This window comes from Diadema antillarum, unplaced genomic scaffold (genome assembly GCF_040938485.1).
Source record: "Diadema antillarum isolate AM-2024a unplaced genomic scaffold, OU_Dant_1.0 seq00000369_RagTag, whole genome shotgun sequence".
NCBI classification, from domain to species: domain Eukaryota; kingdom Metazoa; phylum Echinodermata; class Echinoidea; order Diadematoida; family Diadematidae; genus Diadema; species Diadema antillarum.
In genome coordinates, this window is record NW_027271370.1 from 82,941 (window position 1) to 105,615 (window position 22,675).

General features: G+C 36.6%; 2 protein-coding genes across 2 annotated transcripts in view; both read left to right on the top strand.

Moving 5' to 3' along the window:
- The window catches only part of LOC139731413 (T-complex protein 1 subunit alpha-like), a 138,435-nt gene that overhangs the window by 70,598 nt on the left and 45,162 nt on the right, over positions 1 to 22,675 (top strand). The window contains 3 exon segments of the mRNA XM_071642300.1: positions 15,901 to 15,998; positions 16,573 to 16,683; positions 20,854 to 21,035. Of these exon segments, the coding sequence (XP_071498401.1) occupies positions 15,901 to 15,998; positions 16,573 to 16,683; positions 20,854 to 21,035 (391 nt within the window).
- On the top strand, positions 3,606 to 11,121 carry LOC139731410 (uncharacterized). Its single transcript, XM_071642298.1, has one exon. It carries the CDS (start codon positions 3,822 to 3,824, stop codon positions 4,812 to 4,814), a length of 993 nt encoding a protein of 330 aa, XP_071498399.1. The 5' UTR covers positions 3,606 to 3,821; the 3' UTR covers positions 4,815 to 11,121.

Here is a 22,675-nt window from a genome sequence, read left to right on the forward strand (position 1 = left end):
AATATTCAAGTTTGTAGTTGAAAAATATGAACACATAGTTTTGCTTTATTTTAAAGGTGTGATAATTTCTTTCATGGGGCATAAATTTCATCATGTAACATACGTTACCATGTCATTTTATTTCAAATGCATTAAGATTGGATGCTACATTCTATGATTGAGATAATTATGCGTCAGATGTGAAGTATACCATCGGCTGCCATGTTTGTAAATGCTGCCTGCAGATGGGAAGGATGGCAAATGACCTGTATGCTATACTGAACACAGCATGTCCTATTGTGTTAAACCTTAGACAGGTAATGTTAATTTGTTTTCTCAATAATTTGACGTCAGACTTTCTTCAGAAAATATTTTCAACATTTATCAGTCCCAAATTGCCAGCTAATTCTTGAGTATCATCGATGAAACATGTGAAACTATGTGCGCAAAAATATAGTCGTTAGATTCCACGTAACGTATGTTTCACGTTAATGTAATGTAAGTTACAAAGACAATACTACTACATGTGCAGCAAATTTTGGAACATTTTCTTTTGGGTTTTTTTGTATATATTCTTACACTAATTTCTCTTCAACTCTAAGTGAACGAATATTATAACACGATGTCGCAATATTATGGCGATACAATTCTCAAAAATAACAATTAAAATAGTTGTAAAACTGCAAGACTTTATAACATGTCCTCGTATAAACTCTTCAGTAGAACAGTAATCTGTAACTGTTGATATTTTGAAGACAATTGGCTTCATACTTATGAATTTGTGGCATTGAAATGATAAGAGTTGGGAACATGCTGTTTCGTGCCTTAACGGATGAAAATATTGTCATGATGTCCGTGTAATATAAAACGAGTGGTGGGTAACGTAGGTTTCACTTTAATTTTATCATAATGAAAGTTTTCGTATGCTTGATGTCTTGTGAAAAAAAAAAGAAAGAAAAGAAAATTGAAGAAATATTTATAAAAAAAGGCTTCAGCTCAATTCAATGCTGCCAGTACAAGCCCAATTTCATGTTTGTTTGTTTTTTATTTCAAACGGGGGAGGGTGAGTCCGCGATTCATTTTTATGCCTCCGCCACGAAGTGGTGCCGGAGGCATTATGTTTTCGGGTTGTCTGTCCGTCCGTCCGTCCGTACGTCTGTACGTCCGTACGTCCGTACGTACGTCCGTCCGCTTTCGTTTACGCGATAACTTGAGTAATGTTTACTGGAATTTTACCAAACTTGGTCCAAGTATGAAGTATGATGGGGCAATGATTTGATTAGATTTTGGGTGAAATCGGCTAAAGGTCAAAGGTCAAGGTCAAATCATGAAATTGTATCTGTTTACGCGATAACTCAAGACTGGATGGAGCAAATTTCACTAAACTTTGTTGGAGGATGATGTATGATGGGACAATTACTTGATTAGTTTTTCAGTGAAATCGGACAGAGGTCAAAGGTCAAAGATCAAGGTCAAATCCTAAAATTTATCTGTTTACGTGATAACTCAAAACTGGATGAAGTAGCTTTCACCAAACTTGGTCCAAGAATGATGTATGATGGGACAATTAGTTGAGTAGATTTTAGTGACATTGGCAAGAGGTCAAAGGTCAAAAGGTTAAGGTCAAATGCTAAAAAAGTTGCTATTTCCCCCATATCTATGCAATGCCCGCAGTTATTTTCTTGAAACTTAGTGTAGACATGTACTACTGCGTAAAGATTCTCCAGAGAGAGTTTCATGTCATAAGGTAAAAGGTCAAAGGTTAGGTGAAAATGTTGCAATATCACTTTTCTCGCAAATGGTTTAATGTATCTTCATGGTACTTGGTACATATGCATGTACTGACTGGCAGGGATTATCTAGGGAATGTAGGGGTCATGGGTCAGTAGTCAGGGGGTCAAAGGTCAAGGTCAACTCCTCAAAATGTTACTATTTCCCTCATATACTAGTATATGCAATGATTGCATTATTAGTTTTAAAATTTAATATATGTACATGTATTACTTAATGGAGATTCTCTTGGAAATTTCCAGCCAGAAGGTCAAAGGTCAAAGGTTAAGGGTCAAAGGTCAGGTTTAAATGAAAAAAAAAAAGATATATTTTGTACTGTAATTACACTCTTTCTTCATACCTTGAAAATTATACTCAATGCATATAAACTTATAATAAGGTCGGTCAGAAGTCAAGTAAAAATGTTCAATTCCCCAAAAATGTGTACCTGCACTCTTTAATAGACAATTATAGCAAACCCAGTTCGTGGAAAGTGAACATTCAAGATATTTCTGACAAACCTGTTATTTCGATATTTTGCCAGTTATGTGAAACTGTCATCGCACATTGTAAAGACATTGTACTATACACCTATTGGGAGAATCATGCATTATGGCGGAGGCATCAGTCGCCATAGCGACATTTCTAGTTTCTTTTTTATTTCCTTTTGTTTATATTTTGACTGCTGGCAAAGGGGCGGGGGACCCTGAACCCCCACCCCTATAATTACCCTGATATGGTAGGGTGAAAAAAAAAATGTGTGACTTTGCTTCTTTTCTTTGTTAACTATGAGACGAACATAAGTTTTTTTTTTTTCTTGAATCTTTGCTTAGAGAGATGCTTTTTCGCCATTCTGATTACAGCTTACACGTTCCCTATATATGGGGTTTTAATCCTAGCACTGCTCTTCCCCATTGCAACTGTATTAACTTCAACGAGAAGGAAGAACAAAAAATGTCAATGTCTTAAACATATAGCTAACTGAAACATATATTACTATAATTACTATTATCATTATCATTATTATTATCATGTAGGCCTGATCTATGATGGTAACAATAATAGTTGAAATTACATTTCTCTAATGCACTGTATTTTTGTTGCCTTTTCTTCATTCAAAATGTGTTTTTCTTCACTTTGAGATCATCAACGACATTACGACAGAAATTTGAGTTTATTTTCTCCGTTAAAAATAGTCAGGGAGTAAGTCACCATATTGGTTTATGATAAGCAAAGATAAATATAATTGAAAAGACGTATTTCCCTACAGAATTCCTTCAACAATAGTTCTAGAACAATTAAATGTTATTTTTATCCACGCACATTCTCTAAAATATCCTTTTTCAATGACATGAATTGATGAAACTTACGTTACCATAACTAGAAACTTACGTTACTACATTAATGCAGGGACCTGGTCCACTAGTTTTGAAGTAGAGATCTGTGTAATCTCTAATTTTATTAGCTATTCATTGAATTTTCTTAAAACAATGTTAAATTCATTGCTTATACCTGAAATATGACATCATTAAAGCCAAGTTGAACATCAATGCCCACCAAACAATTTTTTAAAAAGATACTTTGATTATGTCCCCTTTTACTTCATCCTCCAAACAAACAAGAACATACAGCTGTAAATGAATTTGATATGTTTTGACGTAGAAATTCATCAACATCATAACTGCAACAATTAAATTGTCTCAGATTAAATGGGCTTTTCCGTAGATTGCCTGTTATTAACATGACAACATCTTGAAACTTACGTTACCAAAATTTGAAACATACGTTGCTTAATAAATTGAGTGATTTATTTCAAAAGAATAAGCCTGTACAGCAAAGTAATTACTGGATTTTTACGGTGGAATATACTGACTTAATAAACACACAATAAACAGAGGTAAAGCATGATTCTATGAAAAACAACAACACATTTCCAACAATCAAATACTAAGTTTTTCAACACGAGAATCCAAGATGGCGCTGTGCGGTTAGGACGTGCCTGAGTGTTACGGAGGCATTAGGAGGAAATAAAATTGCAGCTCATTTCGCCTATTACAGTTTGAAAAGTCAAAATGACATCGAGAAAAAGGAGCTTAGAACAAGGAGTCGTTACAATCTCCCATTATTTCAAGGAAAAGGAGGATTTTGACCCTAAGATGGATTTTAGCGACGCTACTACGGAGAAGGCTACGCAAGAACACAGTGACAGTGATAATGCACACGGCTTAACTGACTCGGCAGTGCACACGGTAGTGAAACCACTTCACCGAGATATGGAGGGAACCAGCCCGGGCGCGTCGGCGGAATCACCTCCACGCTCCTCGCTTAAGAAAAAACGACGAGTAGACGGGGAGAAGTCAACCACAGATGAACTACTCGCGGCCCTTATCCACAAGATAGACGAAATGAACTCCAATCTCACATCCAGGTTGGACACAGCTCTTGGTAAGATTGAAACAAATGAGAAAGAAATCAGTAACTTGAAAGAGGAGCAAGAGTCGTGCCGTTTTGATATCAAACAGTTACAGGACCAAGTAAACAAGCAAGAAAAGGAGAATATGAAATTGAGAGAGCGTCTTGTTGACCTCACTGCGAGAGAGATGAGGAATACGGCTGTGTTTTACGGGTTTCCTGAAGGTGCTGAAAACGCTGGGAAGTGTGAGCAATTGATCAAAGAATTTGCCAAGTCAAATATGCAAATGGAAGGTGAAGTGAGCATTGAAAGAGCTCATCGCACAGGCCGCATCAGGCCAAAACCCGGCCCTCCTCGCCCAGTTGTGGTAGCTTTCAGTAGATACACAACCAGACAAACAGTGATCAGCAGTGCCCGCAGATATTTGAAGGAGAGGCCTTTTCAGCACAACGGAAAGGATCACCAGATATTTGTCGATGAGATGCTGCCGGTAGAAGTGCGAGAAAGCAGGAGGAAATTGCTGCCACTGAAACGAAAGCTGAAAGAGGAGGACCCAAAGCGAAAGGTGTACTTCAAATATCCGGCGCGATTGTTTTACAGGGAGACTGAGAGCGGAAAAGAAGTGGAGTACAAGCAGCACACCACAAGATAGAATGGATATTGGCAGTTTGCTTTTGCACAGTAGACAATGGTCTAACAAAATACGAAATACTTTGAAAAACTCTTGACACGACTGCGATAGCTCAGCAGTCGGCACCCTGTCATGCCAGCAGTATATTAACAGTTGATATCTCCGAAGACAAGATACACTATTCATGTGATTAAGTGATAAGGAAAATCATTTGTTTTTGCCAACCTGAGGAAAAAATAACTGTGAAGATGCCCAGGGGCACTTGGATTCCTTGTGATTATGTTTTATTCGATTTCATGCAAATTGTATGTGTGTTTTTTTCATTGCCAATGTTTTGTTGTCTGTTTTGTCTTGATCATGGTGGGTCATAAGAATTTACAAGGTTACCTACTTGTGAAATATGTATAAGGATCTGAAGTTAATGACCCATAATGTTAATGGGCTAGGGGACTTTAAAGCCAGGAAAAAATATTTTTGTTTTTTATCCAAATTAAAAAAGGATATTATTTTATTACAGGAAACCCATTCGACTGATAAGGATGAAAGTTTATGGAAGAACCAATTAAGAGCCGATATTGTATTCAGTCATGGAACCTCCTCTAGTAGGGGAGTGTGTATCATATTTCGGAAAACCCCACATATAAAATTGATAGAGACAGTGAAAGATTCTAACGGGAGATTTTTGTTGGTTAAAATGGAAGTATATGGAAAAAAATTTATGATATGTAATGTATATGCACCAAATAATGAAAAAGACCACATGCATTTTTTTAAAGCTGTAGACTTGACTATACAAGAATATTATGATGCTGAACAGACAATATTAATAGGGGGAGATTTTAATTTTATTCAAAATTTGGCATTGGACCGAGAGGGCGGTAATATGAAGTCCACTTGGAAGCACTCTTGTGAAATAATAGAAAATATTAAAAACGTTTATCATGTAATAGATATCTGGAGAGACAAGAACCCGTTATTAAGACGATTTACTTGGAGACGCTCCAATCCTTGTGTTCAGTCAAGACTGGATTTCTGGTTAATCCATGAGTCTGTACAAAATATGGTGACAGATTGTGATATGGTCCCCTGTGTTTTGTCAGATCATGATTTTGTGAATTTACATCTGAGAATTAAAGAGTACACTGTGGGCCCATCTTATTGGAAGTTTAATAACAGTTTACTTAGTGATGTTGAGTATGTTGAAAATTTAAAGGGACATTATGAGATGTGGGTAAATGAATGGGAAGATAAAAATGATAAAGGAAAATTATGGGATTGGTTAAAATTCAAAATACGAGAATTTACAATCACATTTTCTAAAAGGAAGAAAAATATAAAAGAAATTAGAAGAAAAGAATTAGAACAAGAATTGAAAATAATAAATGACATGGACCCGACAGAAATGAATGAGCAAAAATGGGATAAGAAAGAGAAAATTGAACAGGAACTTAACTGCATGTACAATTATATAGCAGAGGGGGCCATATTACGTTCAAGATGTACCTGGTACGAGAAAGGAGAGAAGAGTACAAAATATTTTTTATCATTGGAAAAGACACAAGCACAGAGTACAAACATAGATGTATTAGATACAGGTGAGGAACTTATTGAACATCCCCATCATATACGAAATTTTGTGATGAAATCTTTTGGTAAACAGTTTGAAAACAGGGATACAGTGTCTGACAAAGTGAGTTATGATTACATAAAAAGTTCCTGCTTAAAACACCTCACGGAAGATGAAAAGGCCTCTTGTGAAGGCCTGATAACACATGAAGAGGCAAGGGAAGTCCTCCTTGGGATGTCAAAAAATAAAACACCTGGTAATGATGGCTTATCGGTGGAATTTTATGAGACATTTTGGCCTTTGATTTCTAAAGAACTAATAGGATCATTTAATCATGCTTTTGAAAAAGGAAGTATGTCCGTGTCACAGAGGCAAGGAATAATTAAATTGATTCCTAAATCCAATAAAGATAAGAGATTATTGGGCAATTGGCGACCAATCACTTTAATAAATGTGGATGCAAAGATACTTTCTAAATGTTTAGCGAAACGTATGTCCAAAATTATTGGTAATTTGATAAATCCTCAGCAAACAGCATTTATTAAAGGCAGATATATAGGTGAAGGTATAAGACTGATTTCAGATTTAATGTTTTATGCAGATGCCAACAATGTATCTGGAATTGTGTTAGCATTAGATCTTACCAAAGCATTTGATTCACTCAGTCATAGGTATTTATTACAGTGTTTAGAATGTCTTAATTTTGGTCCGTCAATGATACAATGGGTGAGAACATTGCATGCAGGTATAAATAGCTGTGTATTGATAAATGGCTTTACCACTGGTTATTTTGAAATTGGAAGGGGTGTTCGCCAAGGCGACCCCCTTGCCCCCCTTTTATTCATATTAGGGCTCGAGATATATCTAATGAGATTGTTAAATAATCCAAATATTATTGGAATGGAGATGCTCGGAAAACAGATTAAATATACAGCTTACGCTGATGATATAACATGTTTTTGTAAGGATACAGAATCATTATCAGTATTACTAGAAAGCTTTCAAGAATTTTCTGAGATATCAGGCCTTTGCCTCAACCGAAGCAAATCAGAAGGAATGTGGATAGGAAATGATAGACTATCGAAAGAAAAGCCACAGATGATAAAGTGGACAGACAATGGTCTTAGAATTCTTGGAATCTGGTTTTCATATGACAAAAAAGAAGCAATCCGAAGAAACTTTGAAGATCGATTGGGTGAGATTAAGAGAACATTTTTTATTTGGAAAAATCGTAATTTAACGTTAATTGGTAAAATTCAAATTTTGAAAACATTTATTATGTCTAAGATAATTTATTTGATGTCAAACATTGAAATTCCTCAAGATTTTGTGAAAGAAGTAGAGAAGTTAATGTTTTCATTTTTATGGAATGGCCCAGATAAGATTTCAAGGTCAACTATGTATGCACAATATGCTGAGGGTGGTCTCAAATTCCCCAATTTACAATGTATGATTGATACGCAGTTAGTTAAGTGGGTTAAAAGATATTATGGAAATCGTAACCATCAATGGGTGCTATTGGGAGATTATTTCTTAAAAAGGCTTGGTGGAATTCTAGTGTTTCAAAGTAATTATTCCCTTGAAACTATTGATAAGAGGGGTATCCCTCCATTCTATGAGAATATTCTACAAATATGGTTAAAGACAAACATACATGAGGATTTTATTGGTGATGAAAATAGCCAAGCAGACATCCTACAACAACCAGTATGGAATAACCAGAATATTTTGATTGATAAGCACTCAATATTCTGCAGGCCGTTTTTTGAAGCAGGTTTATGTTATATATATCAAATATTTAGTATTGATGGACGGCTCATTGATTTTGAATTTTGGTTAAGGAAAGGAGTGCCAAGCAAATATAATATGATGTATATGGCAATTGTAGACTCTGTTCAAAAATACTCGAAATGTTCCTTCAATACACTCCTATTGGAGATGTTTTGGAAAGAAGAAGTGGCTCAAAAACAAAAGGATCTTATTATTTCACAGTTACAAAATGTGAAATCAAAACCAATATATGAGGAATTTTTAAAAGAGATTAAATCAAGACCTGTTTGCGAAACAGTTTTTGCTGGCAAGTATGGAATTCAACCAGAAGATTGGACACAAATATATATGTTGCCATTTACATGTACAATTGAAGTAAAATTGAGAGAATTTCAGTTCAAGTTGTCGCATAATATACTTTACACAAATGAAAGATTGTTTAAGATGAAAATATCAGAATCAGAGTTGTGTACGCTTTGTAAGTCATGTGCTGAGACCCCTGTACATCTGTTTTTTGATTGTAAAGCTGCCAAAGAATTACTTCAAAAATTTGTGGATGAAATTGGTACGATCTTTCATGTCAAATTAGAGGATTGTACAAGAATTAGAGTAATGTTTGGATTCATCAAAGACTGGAAAGGGCCCCACAGGAGTTTATTGAATCATTTAATATTGTTATACAAAAGGTACATATATATTCAGAGATGCAAAGATACAGGTGTGAAATTTCATGGATTGACAGCATTTATTGTTAATATCCGATATATAGAATCCAACATTGCAAAACGAACAAACAAATTAAATTTTCATTATAAGAAATGGTCCCCTGTAGAAAATATTTTTTAGGTCATTGTAGAAGAACATACAGTCGACTCTCGTGATAAAGAATATCCATATGGCAGAACCCCGACGTGATGGGGTAGTTTTTTGGGGGTCCCAGGGTTTGAAAATTTTCCTATTCAGAGGTATTTGCGCCCTGGATACGGCAAGGTTTCAAAAGTGACAAGATCACGGTGATTTCGCTGGGCCCAAGGAGTTTATTGTAACGAGAGCTGACTGTATCTTTAGGATATTGTTCAATTGTTGAAGAGTTTGATACCCATCTTTTACTGTTGTTGTTGTTGTTGTTGTTGTTAATTTGTTAAACAAAACATGATTTGTAATATGATTTTGTATGTTATGTTGTATAATGAAGAGGAAATAAATAAATTTGTAAAAGAAAAAAAAAAAAAAGAAGTTTTTCAACACATCATGTAAAGGTATTTTTCGCGCTGCCAATGCTCAAGATGCCAGTAAAAGAGGTTGCTGAGCTATCCCATGACCTCAAATCGATGGCACAGATTCGAGAAATATACATTTAGGTGGTAATTAATGGTGTAATCAGGCTTTCTGTCATTTGGTGGTAACGTAAGTTACATCACGTATGTTACACTTGTGTATTAAATCGTATAAAGTTAGCAACATAATAATGAATCTTTTGCCACCCATGGGTATGAGGACAATCTACTCCATAAGTCACAACTCTAGAACAATCATTCAGAGCCATGCACCTTCATACTTTTTACAAAGATGGTAATGTATGTTACTTCTCTTAAATCTACCTTTTTAAAATCTATATTTGCGAGATTAGCAGTCGCATGTCTTTTGAAGCTGAGTGATGAAATATTTTTTAACATAAACTTAGACCCCTTTTGGTCAGAAAAAGAATACAATTGTGTAGTATTCATTGTAATAGCATTACCAAGTTTGCAGTACAAAGATGGTAACGTATGTTTCAGCAGATCTGGCGACACATTTCCATCAGGTATTTTGTTGTTAAAGAATGATAAGCTTATAAAGTTGTGTTAGGTTTTTATAGAATGTTCGGCTACTTTTCTGAAACTGTGAGTAAGCTTCTTCTTTATGCTCATATTTTCCCACAAAGTTGAGAAAACATAAAAAATAATCGTTGGCGTCATGCACTTTTGAGCCTGTTGGCCGAACTTAACCCTCCACCAATGGCTTAGTGGTACAATCTCGCCTTCGAAATGATTTCATTTTTTGTCTATATGTCCCTTGGCATCACATAAAATCACAGGAACATTTTGAAAGAGCTTTTTATCTCTCCTATGTGAGAAGGAACATAAGCGACACAATTTTTGACCAATTGCGCCGAAATAGTGGTTTTGGGCCATAGGGGCGCTGCTAGCACAAAACAGAGCACATGAACCCTCACTTTTGATTGTTTTTCTGGAATTAGTCAGCCTTTTTCTACAATTTGGTCGAGTTTTGTGAAATTGACATGGGTTTTGAATGTACAGCATAAGTTTTATGAACCTTGTCCTTTTGCTCACCCCTAACAGAAAACGTCGATGAGAAGGATTTGAGAGATTTCGTGTTTTCTGCCGCGTGAGGGCGCTGCCTGCTCAAGAATGAGAGTGTAAACCCTAACTTTAAAAACTTTTCCTCGTTTTGGGTACCCTTTTCTGCAATTCTTGCAAATTTGGAGAAAATAACGTGGATTTTGAAAGAATTATGGGGATTTAAGTTTGTCATTGCAGATTTTGTTGCCAATCATGGTCTTGATCCTGTAACGCTACCATTTTAGTACAGGACGGTAGATTAGTTAATTCTTCAAAGTCCTGTAGAAGAAAAACAAGCACATGAACCTACGGTTTTATTTACGTATTTGGGCTTCGGATGGGTCAGAGTTACGGTATGGAAAGTTTGAAGAAAATGACATGGACTTCACTGTAACTGAGGAATGTCCTTAATCTATGAAGGTGAAATTTTGTGTATGTGATGCTCTTTAAGTGTAGTTTTGCAAAATGTCCTTTGTATTTGTATCGGACAATGCATTGCCATGGTAACCGCATGTTTTTCTTAAAATCCTGTGGAGTGAACTTCTTCCACAGTTTTCAAGCAATTGAAACCAAATTTGGTAGGCATTATGGCCCTGAAGTATAGATGTGGAACACATAATATTTGTGTTTGTCACACAAACTGTTGCCATGGTAACCACAATTTTACCAAAACCTTGCAGATCGAATAACTTTTCCATCATTCAAGCAATTAAAGTCAAATTTAGTACAGGTATGTATCATGATCTAAAAGTGTAGTTTTGCAAGACACCAATGTGTGAGTTTTAAAGGACAAGTTCACCTTCATATTGTAGACATGTAAGTTGAGTGAATGCAGCTATATCAGTAGAACACATCAGTGAGAGTTTGAGGAAAATTGGACAATCCGTTCAAAAGTTATGAATTTTTGAAGTTTCTGCCCAGTCACGGCGGGATGAGAAGACTACTATAGCTTGTGATGTCACATGTGTACAACGATATAAAGAAAGAATAAAGAATATTCAACATATTTTCACTTTTCTCGCATAACAATAGAACACTCGACTTCTCTCTTTCAGAAGGCATGGAGAATAATATTACCCATAACATACATCGGTGACAAGTCGAAGAAATGTGCACTTTATTCAAAAAGTAAAGTTTTGTGAAATTCTCTTTTTATTTTCCTTATATCGTTGTACGCATGTGACATCATACACTGTAGTAGTCTTCTCATCCAGCAGTGACTGCGCAGATACTTTAAAAATTCACAACTTTTGAACGGATTGTCTGATTTTCCCCAAACTTTCACTGATGTGCTCTACTAATATTGCTGCCTTCACTCAATCCACATGTATATGAAGGTGGACTTATCCTTTAAGGAAAATGTGTTGCCATGGTAACCACTCATTTTTGTATCAAAATAAACCATTCAAGCTATGAAGGTCAAATTTGGTGTGTATGATGGTCTTTAAGTGTAGTTATGCAAAATGTCCCTTTGTTTGTATCAGACAATGCATTGCCATGGTAACCACACTTTTTACCCAAACCTTGTGGAACTCAGTGTCAACTCTGTTATTGTACAGTAAACTAAAATTATTCTGTTTCCAATTCGACAAGTGCACAAACTTGGTATTAACGTCATTACCCTCATGACATCACATACTATAAAGCGACACTAGGGGCGGGGGTATTAATCACCGTCAGTGATAATTTTAGTTATATTGTGTAATTCAATCAGTAGTGATTGACTTTAAAGAAGAAAGATAATGCAACAAATTGAATGCTTACCACATTGCTTAGGGTGATTCCAGTTTGATACTGATCTGTTCTATTGTCCCAGATGCCAACAATACATATCACCTACGGCTACTATTGAAACAGCCATGACAAAAATAAACGACAGAGAACCCCGTCATACGCACTACACTTGGCAGGGTGTGGCACGAAATACCTCATATACTATAGATCAATATCAAGCCCATTCCTTCCCTGCCTGTCTCTAACTCCGTTATTGGGTCAAACAATAACCTGGAATTTCAAAGAGATGAGCGAGACGCCATACACCTGGACTAGAGTTAATTAATTCAGTTCCCATTCCTGCTAGTTATGTAAATGTACACGTTCCTACCTATCCTGTTACAGTGTAGCAAGAACAAATGAAGAGAAAAGGAAAGAGAAAATGAAAGGTGGCAAGCGGGGCACTGTTTCAAGGGGCAATTTACAACATTACGTGTGACAAAATTAATGAAGCAAACCCAACCTCTAAACTCCGATACAAAACAAGGGAAATAGAGTAGCTGTGTTTAGCGGATTGCGTATACTTGATGAAATAATACGATAAATGACATCGGAGTGAAGCTGAACTGCCGAAAAAAAAGAAAAAGAAAGAAAAGGAAAAAGTCCTGCGGGACTCAAACTTCTCGCCTTCCGGTATGGCATTATGAACACGCAGCGCGCTAAGCGATTATGCCACACGGGTCTCCTGAAGATCGTGTGAGAAACTTAAATCTATATACTATACACAACACAAATTTACTTTGATATTGAAATTTTTGGCGGTATACGTCTTCAAGTGACTGTGATTGACTGTGATGGCGCTATTCAACTTCCCACAACTGGCTGCGTGGATTCGATCAATATACAGTTCCAAAGATAAATCGGGAATAATTTCGTCCGGATTCCATTCTCATTTTCAGTTTTAAACTACAAAATTGTCAACATGATGTGGATATTTGAAAAAATAAAATGCGTGATTACTACAGCTTATTGTGTCAGCCACAATATACTTAAGTTTTAAAAGATAAAGAGCAAAATCAACCGAGATACAGGTGCTAGAACGTTGTCAAGTCAATGCATGGTTGTGAAAAAAGTCACCTCCCATAGACATAACACGTAAATTTGGCTGATTTTGAGTCTTTGTCTTTAATCACAATTTCCAGTATGATGATGTCATCAAATTGCAAAACAATGACATGGACTTAAAAGGGAAATCTTCAAAGTACAACATTGCATGAATTTAGGATGATATTGAGCTAAAACAACAGAGATACCAGCAAATGAATGTCAGAAACAGTACCTCAAAAAAATTAATTCCAATTTTTTTATTTCAGTTGACGATATGATGATGTCATCGAGTTTTCCTCGAAATATTGATACTTGAAATGTTATTTACAATTCGTATGCTTTTGTAATATGCAATAAAAACATAGGGTTGCGGAACGTTTTAGAGAGTTATGGCGAAATAAACAAAGACATGTTTTTTCTCTATATTCGTACATAGACGCGCGCGCGGAATTTCAACTTTGACGCCAGTGCATTCCTTTGTTAGAGATCAAAATCGATCGGAAACCAATGGATATTCTTACTCGAAGTATGAGGAATCCAAATCAGTTGAAAAAAGTGCATTTTCATGTTGCTTACACGCTGTGTGTGAGAAGACACGCAGACGGACGCGTATGCGCTGAATTTTTTGAAACGCTTTAGATTGTCTGAAACTTCGAGATTTCCCATTGGGAAGTCGTTTTGAGCATTTTAATATTTTGACGCGCGCATATGCGCGCATCATGATTACCTGGGTAATTAGCATAGTATAGGACGATCAATTGTGACCTGAACTTTATATCCACCGAAAATGATACAGAAATGACATTTAGTTATGAAGTTATGTTCGATCATGTGACATTGTCCGAAAATCACAAAATGGCGCCTAGATGACGTCAGAGATATGTTATCGTCATGAAAATGTTATTGTCGCTAGATATTGTCATGAGATAGAAAATTTCATGTTTTTCCGTCTTGTCATTGTTGAGATATAGACGACACAAAATGTGGCAGAAAGAAAGAAGAATAAAAAGAAAGAAAGGAAGATTTTGACAAACACAATAGGTGATACGCTGATAGCGTATCACCTAACAAGTACATTAAGGATTTGAAAACTCCACAAAGGAATGTGTGTGTGAGTTGCAAGTTTTCTATGCATTGAGTTCAACAGTGGGTGGCATGAACTTGAAACTTTAAGTTTCAGCTCTGTGTTTTTCTGCCATACACAAGTTTCTGATCTGACATACATTAGAAAATCAGCACTGTCTTCACACACACTCATGAAGAAATTTGGGCCCAATTTTCATATTTTCATCTTCCTCCTTAAAACACACGGTCAAATTTATTACCAAACTTGGCAGCTATTATCGCTAGGGTAATAGAACATTGTATGGGCACGATGCCCCCACTTCCTGGGGACCCCTAGTTGACCCCCCCAACCCCTCAAATTAGAGACCCCCCCCCCCACAAAAAAATAAAACAAAACAAAGCAAAGCAAAAACAAAAAAGCAAAAAACAAAGCAAAAACAAAAACTAAAAACAACCAAACTCCTTCTATAAAGCCAAAATCGCTCTCAATACAATCATGTGAGTGCACAAGTTTGTTTTTAGCGGATCCTGGACTGCATTGGGGACCAGTTTCACATTTACATCTTTTTGAAAATGCATGGTCAAATTTTCTACGATTTTGGCAGGTACGCTGTCATATAGCCAGTGTGATAAGATGTACAAATGGACACCATGACCCCCAGGCCCTCAAACCCCTCCCTCCCCCCCCCCCAGTCTATGTTCTAAGTCTGTATAAGAATGCGTGGAGGATGAACTGCCAATACTCAGGTTAGCGCTAGACCCCTGGGCCTATAATTAATCTTGCATACACAATTACCAAAATACTTCAAGTATCATGAAATCACACACATTGTGTATACTGACAGCCTCTGTTCCAAATAACTCCATCAAGTGTTTTTAGATTAGCATAATTTTGATTACTGGTAGGTGCCTGGGTGTTCTCCCTGTTTGATTTTTATTCAAAAGAGAAAGGGAGCTAGAAAGAGTAAGGGAGATGCATACAGGTGAAAAAAGAAATGAATTGTATTTTTACTATTTTTAGTACCATCCACTTGTTCAAGATCATCATACTTCAACTGTATTAGTGTGTTCGATATTTATTACATGATGTCCTATTTAAAAAAAAAATGTAGTATCAAGAAGTATTTATGAGATATTGTTTTCTCAGTGCAACAAGGTGGCCAAATGTGTAGATTCATTTTGGCAAAAATGTGTTTGGGTATTTCAGATATTTTCCTGCTAGACTTACTAATAAAATACAGAGTACTAGTGATCGCTAATATTTGTCTCTGTTCACACTGTTGCAAGTATTCATAATTAAACTGGCATTTGTATTTCCAACTTGCTCTTGGACCATTCAAATAGGAAAATATTCAATTTGGTGATTTGACACTGATCATAGTTTTTCTTTCTTTATTGGATTGAGAAAAAGAAAAACATTTTAATAGGTGAGTGCTGTACATGCAATGTGAAAAAATAGATGGCCTGTAAATCAGTGGTGTTAATGGTGTTTTGTTTTACTTTCTGTCATTTTGATCTCTTCTATTATTCACTTCCATTTTAGGTTATCATTGCTGCAGAGCTATTAAAGAATGCTGATGAACTTGTGAAACAGAAGATCCACCCAACTACCATCATCAGTGGATATAGATTAGCTTGCAAGTAAGGAGGTCTAGCGTGTCTGGTCTTAGCATGGAAGAATGATATATTTTTGTTATATGTGTAGTTGGATGTTCGTAAGATCATTGATGTAATCAGTGATGCTACTCTGAAGTCATGCAGCTTTATAGCTTATAATTTTGTTATTTTGCCTCAAATTAAAAAGCTTCATATAATCACAAGTAATAAGTAATATTTCCTTCAGAAGCTTAGTCAAGATTGATTTGTAAAGAGATTAAGTGAAATGGATTAGGGATATGAAATTAAAATTGTACTCTTTGATCTTCAGTGATGTAATGAAGTGCTACTTTTGATTTCACTGTATCAGTCAAATTCACTCTTGATATGAAGAGAGATTAAGTGAAATGGGTAAGTGATAAATAGGAAATTAAACTTGTCCTCTTTGATCATCAGTGATTTATGGAGAGACTCTTCCCATAAGTAATATGTAGAAAAAAAAAGAACAAACAAACAGAAAATGTCCAGTGAATGGCATCTGGTAGAATAAATTGTGGAGATAGAGCCAAATACACTGAAGCTAAAGACCCTTCATTGTTCTTGACTTGGAACTCTGCAGGGAAGCATGCCGTTACATCCAGGAGCACCTGACCATCAGCACAGATGAACTGGGCAAAGAGAGCATCATCAATGCTGCCAAAACTTCCATGTCTTCAAAACTTATTGGGAGGTGAGATGAAGTTTCAAGTGTCCAGCAGCTGTAGATATGGTGGAATGTCCTGCCTTCCTCAACAAGTATTTGTTTGCCATTACAAACTTTCACTAGCTCCTAGCATTTACTCTGGTTACTGTATCTTGTTGTACCCCACCTTCAATTGGGGAAAAAAAAAATCTCGGTTATTCACTCTGTGCTTGATGCCAGTAGCAATTTGTGACAGGATAAAATCTGCAGTGCACTACTGAGTTCAGCCATGTAGTGGTCATGAGATCAGTGTGTCAGTAGCAATATGTATGTTGTACATAGTAAGAGAATAATTTGACTGTAATAGCACCTTGATAGTTTAAAGAAGTTCGTATATTTTTAGGCCTTAGCTTGATTGCTAGAAAGTGTGCTTGGATCTCATGAAATCATGCAATTCAACTTCATACCTTTAAAAGAAGGACTTACACCAAAGGAACATGAAATCAGAGAGGGAGGCAATTACAAATGAGCAGTCATGAAAGAAGAGACAACGTTTTAATGCAGCTTGTAGTGAAAAAGCAACCTGCCATGTACCGTAAAGTTCCGTGTATAAGACGCACTCTTTTTTCATCGGAAAACATGGAAAATCGGGGGTGCGTCTTATACACGGGTACAGTCAAATCACGGAAAAAATCTGTCACGTACACCCAATTTTATAAGGTCAAATTGGGGCCATGTATGCCCATCGACGTTCGGAGGGTAAGCAATCACTAAAACTTACGGATAAATGAGCGATCTTTCAATCTAGACACACACAACAGCTGTAAATACGGGATAAACTTACATCGGCGTTGTGTAGTAACGATGTATCAATCTGGCCATAGACAACACCAGCTGTAACACTGCAACCGATGTACATTTGTATCAGTCTACCAAGCTACAAACAGCCAACCTAGTAGCTGAAATATGCGATGAACAGGTATCATTACTAAATCACCAATACTGTAGAACTTATCAATGTTTTATGGCCATAGACAAAAGCTGTAAAATATTGAGTAAGATCAACACTATGTCACCGTAATGCGAACGATGTGTGAAGCATGTACAGTATGCATATCCATGGCGTTCGTTTGCTCTTCACAAGGCTAGGCCAGGATAGCATACTAGTAGCTACACTGTATAGCTACATGTAGCTAGCTAGCAAGCCTTTTGCAAAGGCAGCAGCTGCAGAGAGGCTCTCGCAATGGACTCACGTGCACACAGCGATCGGATCGGAGCGCGCTTGCCCGTTGCGCACTGTGTGTGCAAGTCCATTGCTATCTGTGTGCGTGTGCTGAAATTATAGCGAGCTGCCTTTTGCAAAAGGCTAGCACTGTGCATACAAGCATGGTACAAGAGCCACACATGTTACTGGTAATCCCTCCGGGCGAATCAACAGTGAGTGTAATTACCGTACGCACCGTACGTCTCGCCGTACGATCCCTCTGCTACACTTGTTGATGTTCTTCTTATTATGCCTCCACCACGAAGTGGTGCCGGAGGCATTATGTTTTCGGGTTGTCCGTCCGTCCGTCCGTACGTCCGTACGTACGTCCGTCCGCTTTCGTTTACACGATAACTTTAGTAATATTTACTGGAATTTTACCAAAGTTGGTCCAAGTATGAAGTATGATGGGGCAATTATTTGATTAGATTTTGGGTGAAATCGGCTAAAGGTCAAAGGTCAAGGTCAAATCATGAAATTGTATCCGTTTACACGATAACTCAAGACTGAATGGAGCAAATTTCACCAAACTTTGTTGGAGGATGATGTATGATGGGACAATTACTTGATTAGTTTTTCAGTGAAATCGGAGAGAGGTCAAAGGTCAAAGATCAAGGTCAAATCCTAAAATTTATCTGTTTACGTAATAACTCAAAACTGGATGAAGCAGCTTTCACCAAACTTGGTCCAAGGATGATGTATGATGGGACAATTAGTTGAGTAGATTTTAGTGACATTGGCAAGAGGTTAAAGGTCAAAAGTTCAAGGTCAAATGCTACAAATGTTGCAATTTCCCCCATATCTATGCAATGCCCGAAGGTATTTTCTTGAAACTTGGTGTGGACATGTACTACTGCGTAAAGATTCTCCAGAGAGATTCATGTCATAAGGTCAAAGGTCAAAAGGTCAAAGGTTAGGTGAAAACGTTGCAATATCACTTTTCTCGCAAATGGTTCAATGTATCTTTGTGGAACATTCGCATGTACTGTCTGGCAGGGATTATCTAGGGAATTTAGGGGTCATTAGTCAATAGTCAGGGGTCAAAGGTCGAGGTCAACTCAAAATTTTACTATTTCCCTCATATACTAGTATATGCAATGCTTGCATTATTGGTTTCAAAACTTAATACATGCATTACCTAATGGAGATTCTCCAGGAAATTTCCAGCCAGAAGGTCAAAGGTGAAAGGTTAAGGGTCAATGGCCAGGTTTCAAGCCCCCCCCCCAAAAAAAAAAAAAAAAAAAAAAAAAAATCTATTTTATACCGTCATCACACTCTTTCTTCATACCTTGGAAATTACTCAATGCATAAACTTCCCTAAAATTCCCCAAATATGTGTACCTGCACTCTTAGAAAATTATAGCAAACCCAATTCAAGACATTTCTGACAAACCTGTCATTTCAATATTTTGCCAGTTATGTGAAACTGTCATGGATCACACATTGTGAAGACATTGTACTGTTCGCCTATTGGGAGAATCATGCATTATGGCGGAGACATCAGTCGCCATAGCGACATTTCTAGTTTTTCGTAATGAACCTTCAGTCTGACATGCATCAATATGCGAGACACCCTATGTATGATAGCAAAGATCGTACTGTACACTCATGAGTACGATATGATACATGTACCATGATTGAAAGGCGAAACAATAATAGGGTGTGAGTACCGAGACAAGTCTCGCATTTTGCGTCTTCCATATTTTGCCGATGTCCAATGAATGCCATTAAAAGAAAGTATAAAAGGAAACGAAAAATGGAGCAAATACATGCTGCATTCTAGGGAAATTTCGAGCTGAAATAATATGTATGACACATGCAATATTTGCATGGAAATGTTCATGTTTTATTTTTTTATTTCAGGTCCGAAAGTAGGGGTGCATCTTATACACGGAACTTTACAGTACTGTTTATTCCCCTTTTCCTGGGGTCTGTTGGACAACGATTGGTCTACATGTTATTAGATGACTGTTTGTGCATTAAGTCTCAAAAATACCAAATACTGTACGCCATATACCCTGTATGGTATGTTGCTGGGTTTAGCAAATTTCAACAGTTGAGTACTATCGCGAAGTTAACCAACATGCAAAATTATCATCTATATAGGACGTTTTAAACGCGCATTAAAAACGTGTATTGTAGTCCGCTCAATTTTTACCGTTCAATATCAGAGCATATTGAGCGAAAGGCATAGGCCAACGTATTAATTCCCCATAGGCTACCGTTGTTACTTGCCGTTCAAGATCACACCATATTCAATTCTGTCTCGTTTATTGCGCGAGCGCCTACAGAATGCGCAAACGCTTGCTACTAGTGCGCATCATTTTGTTACAATTCACAAGCGCGCAAACATCTTGCTAGTTGTGTGTTACATACGCAGTTTTAGGGGCTTCCCCTTTTTAGCGGTGGGATGTGACTGCTGAGTCAACTTCAAAGACGAGTAGAAGGCGGGTAATTTTGTGCAGTTTATGCTTGCTCTACTTGATTGTATAGATGATAATAATTATATTGGATGGCCTTGATTCATGGGATACCAGGGAATATTGCACTCATTAGGGTCAATATTGCACTCATCTTCGATTCGTGCAATATTGGCCCTAACTCGTGCAATATTCCCTGGTATCCCATTCATAGCCATCCAATATTACATAAATATTAACTGATCTGGACATGCCATGTGCAAGCATACTTGTACATTTCTCTGTTTGTTACCATACTCCATGATCGCAAATTTAACCACTCGCAAAATTGTCGGGAAGTCGCGATTCATGAAAAATTACACTAGCTAAATATATGGCTTATACAGTAAATAATTGATGATTATGAGGAGTGGTAAATGAACAGGTGAGTTGATTTCAGACAGATTAAACAAATTACCTGATTTTATGGTGGAAGACATGTTATCATGATCATGTTCTGATATTTCTTCTTTTCATATCCTCCTGATGATGCAGAGACCCAGACTTCTGGTCTGAAATGATCTACAATGCTGCTCAAGCAGTGAAGACCACTGATGCTAAGGGAGCAGTCAAGTGTCCTATCAAGTCAATCAACCTCCTAAAGGCCCATGGCAAGAGCTCCAAGGAATCCATTTTGGTTGATGGCTATGCACTCAATTGCACAGTGGCATCACAAGGTATAATTATAATTCACAATAGGCATTAAGCATATGAACATTTTCACAAATTTTCCAGCTTTCAGTTTTCTCTAATTTTGGCTCGTGTTAGCTTTTATGCACTGTTATTTCATGGTAGGCATTGTGTGCCATGCATACATGCAGTATTGAAAAGTTTCGTTAACATTAGCCTACTGCAAGTGATGATTGGCTCTGCGTAAATTTTTTTTTTTTTTTTTTGCATTACAGAATTAATGATCGATTTGTGTTTAAATGAATGTTATAAAATGTTAGCAACCACACTTAACATTGATTTGTGTTAACCCGTTCCTTACAGGAACCAGGTATATCAGGTTCCCAGAATGCAGACAAGAGTGCCTGCATTCATGGCCTAAATTCATGCTTTTTTGTGTTATACTGTCCAGAAAAATGGCCCCCCCCCAAAAAATGGCCAAAAATGGCCAAAACTTACCAGCCTGTCTGTTATCTGTCAACCTGCAAAAATAATCTCGTTTGGGGACATTGGGGGCTCTTGGAGAATTGCTGGAGGAACAGGTTAATTTACCGTAGTGGACATGTCCAGTAGTTTGGCAAGAGATCTTGTAGATTGCAAGATTTTAGCAGAAGATTATGAGGGCAAGTCCAAGAAAAGGTCCCCTCAGAAGGCTAAATTTCATCTTTGCTGAATATTGACATGTTTGATATCATCTTGAAGCTTATGAGTTGAAGTTTTGATTTCCAGGGAGGAAAATATGTTATTATGTAAATTTATGCAAATCCCAAAGGCTTCATTTGCATAAATTTGAAATACAGTGTTACGTATGGGACATTTATAAAAATTCATATTTATTCAATGGAAAGCAAATTATATTTGATTAATATGTGGACATAAGAAGTTCATCAAATAGTTTAACTTGGTATAAAAATTTAGGGATTATGCAAATGATTATGCAAATTTGCTCGTGTCCTATCATGAGATGTCTCATACGTAACAATTTGATGTCATTTTTTAAGGTTTTTTCTGAAATTTCTAAGGTTATTTGAATGCCCTTTTGGAAAGTTCTAATTTATTGTTTAAAGAAGTTAAATACCACAGAAAGAAGAAAAAAATAGTAAAAGAAATATTTTTAATTAGACAATTAAATAATGTTACGTATGGGACATCCTCATACATATTGCAAGTGGATGCATGTAGCTAGCTGGGAAGGTCTCTCAGTACACAAATCTTCAATCATCCTGCAGAAAGCATCCCAGCTTTTCAGCTACTTTTGAGTTATAGACATTTGAAACAATAAATGTACTTGACTGAACAATTTTCAGAAAGGGGGAGGAGGAGATGCCAAAATACGCAATGAAAATCAGCATTAAAGGGACGGTATATTTCAGTTTTCATAGAAATGGGGAATCAGTTTTCAACATTTTACAAGATGATTGGAAACCACTTAGATATGAATTTTTAAAGAGCATACAATTCTAAGACTAGAGAAATTCAAAGTTTATTTTATGAAGATCCAATTTGAAATGGTTGAGATATCATAAAACAAACAAATACAAAGTAAAACGAAGTGGTCCTAATGAAAAATGTGACCCACCTTTTGTTAGGACACCACGTTTCTGGATATCTTAGTTATTCAGTTATTCACTTTTTGGTAGTAGCCACG